The sequence below is a fragment of the Gastrolobium bilobum genome, unplaced genomic scaffold (assembly GCF_033153095.1).
Source record: "Gastrolobium bilobum isolate Gb01-03AN ecotype WA unplaced genomic scaffold, APGP_CSIRO_Gbil_v1 utg4635, whole genome shotgun sequence".
In the NCBI taxonomy this organism is placed as follows: Eukaryota; Viridiplantae; Streptophyta; class Magnoliopsida; order Fabales; family Fabaceae; genus Gastrolobium; species Gastrolobium bilobum.
The window spans coordinates 56,744-62,363 of NW_026897744.1; the positions used below are offsets into that span (position 1 = coordinate 56,744).

General features: G+C 31.6%; 1 protein-coding gene across 1 annotated transcript; it reads left to right on the plus strand.

The window, feature by feature from the left end:
* The first annotated feature begins 520 nt into the window (after positions 1-520).
* LOC133309720 (uncharacterized) lies at positions 521-2,760 on the plus strand. Its single transcript, XM_061510517.1, has 6 exons — positions 521-782; positions 860-941; positions 1,099-1,165; positions 1,537-1,722; positions 1,847-1,907; positions 2,585-2,760. Exons 1-6 carry the CDS (start codon positions 521-523, stop codon positions 2,758-2,760), a joined length of 834 nt encoding a protein of 277 aa, XP_061366501.1.
* The last annotated feature ends 2,860 nt before the right edge of the window (positions 2,761-5,620 follow it).

Consider the following 5,620-nt stretch of genomic DNA (forward strand, 5'->3'; position numbering starts at 1 on the left):
AGATTTTTTTTTTTTTGGTATAAGATTGCCCTCACCCCAATTTGTAGGGGTTTAACGGGGAGAGATTTTTTTTAATCTGAGGAACAACTGGAGTTTTTCCCCCTGAAAATATGTATATTTTATTTTTTAATGCTAAACCGTATTAAATTACACATGTGGTTGCCAGATTGTTTTTCTGAAAATATTATTGTTACCTTGTTTGAATCTATAGTTGTCCATATTTTTAGGATCTACTGGGGAAGGAATAATGGAATGATATTGGATGCTGTAAGACTGTTGACCCTTAACATTTATTCAGAAATTTTAGTGTTCCTTGAATTACTAATTCTGTTTAAAAGTTACCAAGATTTTCAATGTCAAATTCTCTTTGAAAGCCTAGATAAAAACTAAATCTTGCTTTCTTCTTTTGGGGAGGTGAATCCAGTTTCAGGGGGATTGAGAGCAAAAAAGGATGGAGCCCCATACAGTACAAAGCATTAACATAGCCTGTAACATTCCGAAGGAAGGTATTAAAAATACAATGGATACTGAGTCAACTGTAGCAGATGAAAGAAAAAATGACAAAGAATATTCTTCTTATTCTGATGAAATGAAGGCACTATCTGCTTCTGTCATAAACAAAGAGTTTAGTTCAAAAATTTTGAGAAATTCTTTGGCTGGAACACAAGTTGGATTTTTGAAGAAAAAACTTCTTGTTCTTGATATAAAAGGGGTGCTAATGGATATAGTTTCTCCCCGTCCAAAGGATTATAGAGCAGATGCAACCATTGCCAGGCAAGCAAGTGAGTAAAGATTGTGTTATTCAACATTTTTTAATGAATCATCCATACTTTACTAATTAGGTTGTATTTGATTTCAGTATTCAAGAGGCCCTTTTGTCTTGAGTTTCTGAAGTTCTGCTTAGATAAATTTGAAGTCGGTGTATGGTCTTCAAGATTGAAGTACTCTTCAGTTATCTTTAATAAATATGACTTGATTAACTTCTTGTGTTCAGTTTGTCTATCTTCATTTGTGTTTCAGAAAGATTACAACTGCCCTTTCTTGTAGATTGTTAACAATCATCTGTAGTATAAACTTCTGGATTTTGTGTTGTTGTAGGAAAAATGTTGATAGAGTCATTGATTATTTGATGGGAGACTTGAAAAAGAAGTTGCTTTTCTGTTGGGTAAGCACTTCTTTAGCTATTTTATTACTACCTAAATCTCTCTTTTTGGTTACTCATTGACCTCGAGAGATCCTAGTTTAGTAAAGTTGCATTGAGTTTTTCTGTCATATTTATATTGCTTGGTGATCTTACCTTTTTGCATGAAAATTTAATTCAGAATGAAATTTATTTGTTTCTTCGACATCTCTTCTTATGTCTTCATTTTATACAAACCACGAATTGCATCAATTCACAACTCTGCAGTTCTACTGCGGTCATATTATCTTTTCATGAAATTCATGTATTTATTAGTGTTTTCACCTACTTTCTCACTTTTGTTAAGAGGTAAACCCTTCTCTGCTTCTGATTTTACATTTTCTTGACTTCTGCAGGATCTTTCTCATTGTACTCAAACAAGTTTCAAAACTCTGGAAAACAGGCACAAGAATCTGGTCTGTAAGGATCTAAGGAAACTTTGGGAGAAACACTACCCTAATCTTCCATGGGAGGAGGGATATTATAATGAATCAAATACATTGCTGTTGGATGATTCTCCTTATAAGGCATTGCTTAATCCTGTAAATAAACTAACTTTTCTTTTAACTTTTATTTTTTCCCTTGTTTAAGCAGGCTTTTTAGCTATACCAAATTACTGTCATTTCCTAACCTTTCTTTGATACATGTTTTGATCATTTATTTTAGCCACACACCTCAGTCTTCCCTCATACATTCAGTTACCAGAATAAGAGCGACAACTCATTAGGTAAAAATCTTTGCATAGACCTACTAGCATCTTATTCATAGAGTAATAATGCTATGTTCTGGTCTGCATTCTTGCTAATGGACTATGGCAGACTTGACTGATTCTCTTCCTTTTTTATTTTCATTTACATACTTGATGTTTAATTTCTTTAGCTTTCATTTAACTTTTGGGTTGAATCTCATACTCCTCCAGGAAAATGAAGGCAAAAGAATTTTTTTGTTTCATGTTTTATATATGGTTTACATTCAGATTAAACTTGGCTTTAGGCGTGAATTTTTTTTTTTTTCGTTTTTGTTTTGCACCATTTAGGAGCGAACCGGAGCAGTGGTAAAGCTGTTCTTTCATGACTAAAAGGTCATGGGTTCTGTTAAGAACCTGTGGTGTATCCCAAGGTTCTTTACAGGTTCGAATCCAGAAAACAGTCTCTTTGCAATTATGCAAGGGGTAAGGCTGTGTACAAAGATTACCTCCTCCCCACACTCGCTATTCGGGTTTAACGGGAAGTGTTTTTTTTATTGTTTTGCACCATTTATAATTTTGCAACCTCAAAAGATGCATTCAATGGGCTGTCTTTGTTGTTGTTGTTGAAGGGTCATATTATCTTGTAAGTTACCTTAATGATTTCTAAAGCTTATTCAGTGTGTTTAATCAAATAACATAATTATGATTCATGACAGCTGTTGGAGGGGATCTGCGAGAATATGTAAATGGATTGGCAAATGCTGAAGATATGTCAAAGTACGTCAAGGAACACCCATTTGGCCAAGAAGGAATCAGTAAAACAAGTAAATCTTGGGACTTCTACCTCCAAGTTATTGGTAGTCTTTCTGCTCTCAACAACATGAAGACTTGAATATGTACATTCTGCCTGCTGAATGATGCAGAGTATAGTAAAGAGAAATGGAGATATAAAAATGATTTTCTTTTGATTTTTTTTTCTCATCATCTATACAACAGCTATTTTAATCAGTAAACTTTCTTTAAACATTGCTGTAAACTTTCATAAAGAAGAAAAGTTGTAACAAACAAGAAGTTGCCTACCAGAGGCAAACTCACTTTATAGGAATTTTTTTCCAAAAAGATAAGAATATAGGAGGAGGGTGAGACCTCATGAACTTTTTTACAGGTTATCATTGAATATGAATGGCTTTTCTGTTCGAAACTTTATCAATCATGATATACTTGTCATGTTTCTACTATGGTTGTTGAGGATTCCCTTAGTATTGAGACATTTATGTACACTTTATGATTATTGATTGTTTAGTTTTGTTATGTGACTAATTGTAACTGTTCAGAATCTTCTAAGTAATTTTTTCATGCGGTTTTATTGCTCAAAATCACGGGGGTTTTCTATCAACATTATCAGTTACTTTGGATTGCTTTCCAGATTTTTTTATTTGTTATTTTTATAGAGAACCTTTAAGATTTGTTAGGTCTGATATATTCTTGTTCTAAGATAACTTGTTCTGTAGTATTACTGCATTAGAATAACTTAAGCTAGGATTGGCCAAATTGATTCTGGCCACGAAGTTTCTCTCTCTCTCTCTCTCTCTCTCACACACACACACACTTTTGGTGGTGAATGGATGAAGTTTCTCTTTTGTTTGAACATGGAATTAGCCAAAAATTGATAGGAATCCATACACCATTTTCTTATTAGGCTGGAGGAGCTGAATTTTCAAATTTATAATTTAATGCTGGTCCATTTATGTCTAATGATCATAAAGGATATTTTCCAATCAATTGGTACCACTTCATTATCTGTCTAGGGAGGATCGATTGTGGGAAAACCTTGTATCCAGTTTTGTATATTTGCAAAAAGATTATTTTTTTGAATTTGAAGAGAAAGGTTATATTTACAAATTTTTTGTTTACAAACTTTTACAAACTACACTAAGTATGACCGGTTATACTTTAATCAAGAGTGTGTTATATTTAGTGTAATTTGTACAAAAAGTTTGTAACGGATCCTTCTCCGAATTTGAATCATAACCTTTCAATCAAATAGGAATAACTTTATCACATATTTTCCAATCAATTGGAATCATTTCTGAAAAAGAAAAAAGAAAAAGAAAATACTTGGACAGGGAGACAAGTTTTTACTGCACATGTAAATATGATTATTGATTCTCCATGTTCCTGTTTGCTGATATAAGCTAAGAGCTCATTGAAAACTGCAAATGGGAACATCTTAATTACTTTGTGCAGCTATGTGGCCGCTCTGCTTGGTTTCTTGATATAAATTCATTAAAGTGTTTAACATAATAATATAAGGTTTTTGGAGAAATAGTCTCTATAATGAAATTGCAAAAGATTTGTTTCAAAGAAAAAAAAAAGCAAGAGATTAATTCTTATTGCCCCAATTCTTCTAAATTTCTAAATAAATTTACACAAGATAATTTATAATTCAAGTTTTTGGAAGAATTGATTGTTCATATAAAGTTAGAGCTTCTAAAACTAAGTGATATGAAGTTCAATTAAAGGTAAAAATTGACTTGTGCATTTGTTTGTGTTTTAAGTACAAATACTGTTGAGTGAAGCTATGTTAGATACCAATTTCTATAATATTTTTTTTTGGTTTTAATTTCTATAATACTTATATTCAACTTGGTTACTCCATTTTATGGTAAATAAGGAAATATTGAGACTAAGAACCGTAAGTTCAATCATAACAAATCTTTTTGGTAAGTAAAATTTGACCTCTATTTATAAGCTTTGGTAGCACTATAACAATATTATAAAATAATCAAGTTAGATAGCTAGAAAGTGTCCAAAATAACAAGGAACAGTCATTTTCGGGGAGGAGACACATTGGATCCACTCAAACGCATACAATAAAGCTGTTTGGTTTTCTAACTAGGTTTGTGGAAGGTTAGTGACTTTTGTCTCCTCATTTTTTAGTTAGTGTCAGATTTCAGAGAATATAAAGTGAAGAAAGTCCTTTCTACGTTTCAACTTCTAGCATGCACTTATTGGCTTTTGAGCATGCCATTATACGTACTTTCTCATTATACTACTCTGACTACTCTACCATCATCGTACCTATCTTTAGGACTTATGCTCCTTGCCCATAACCACACTACGTAAAATGATTTCAGCTTTTCGTTTCATTAACAAATCCATGTGATATGACGCATGATAGCAATCATTCACTTACAACTAATCACATTGTTGGTTTGTGTACAGAACCATGTTCTTCAAAGCTTACATAGAAACATTATTTTACACCCAATATTTGTGACAAAAGCGGCCAGTATACCTAAATTTACACCATTAACATTAATATAATAAATTTTTAGGCCACAACAATATACACAATCTAAATCTATTTTCATAAACATATATATGGGGTAAAATAATTCTCCTGTCAAGTAAATAACAGCCCAAAACAACATCATGGGTTCAGAGAAAAAAATACAAGGAGCGAGAATTTTACTTCTTTCTAATAATATGAATTTTCTCAAAATACTTGATATTTTTTTTTCCAAAACCTAAAATAACAATTTTATGTGACAAAAGAAACATATATATATATATATATATATATATATATATATATATATATATATATATATATATATATATATATAGGGGGAAAGTTATATTTACAATCTATTTTTGTTTACAATCTCTTACAACCATATCTTAACCATTGATTTCCGTCAATCAACGGTTAAGATTTTTGTAAATCAAATTTATTAATTAATTATTAA

Excerpts from the sequence above, each read along its gene's own strand:
- LOC133309720 (XM_061510517.1), top strand. The coding sequence starts at position 521 with ATGGATACTGAGTCAACTGTAGCAGATGAAAGAAAAAATGACAAAGAA. Across the intron at positions 942-1,098 it reads GTATGGTCTTCAAGATTGAA|GAAAAATGTTGATAGAGTCA; the intron begins GTACTCTTCAGT and ends GTGTTGTTGTAG. Across the intron at positions 1,723-1,846 it reads ATAAGGCATTGCTTAATCCT|CCACACACCTCAGTCTTCCC; the intron begins GTAAATAAACTA and ends CATTTATTTTAG.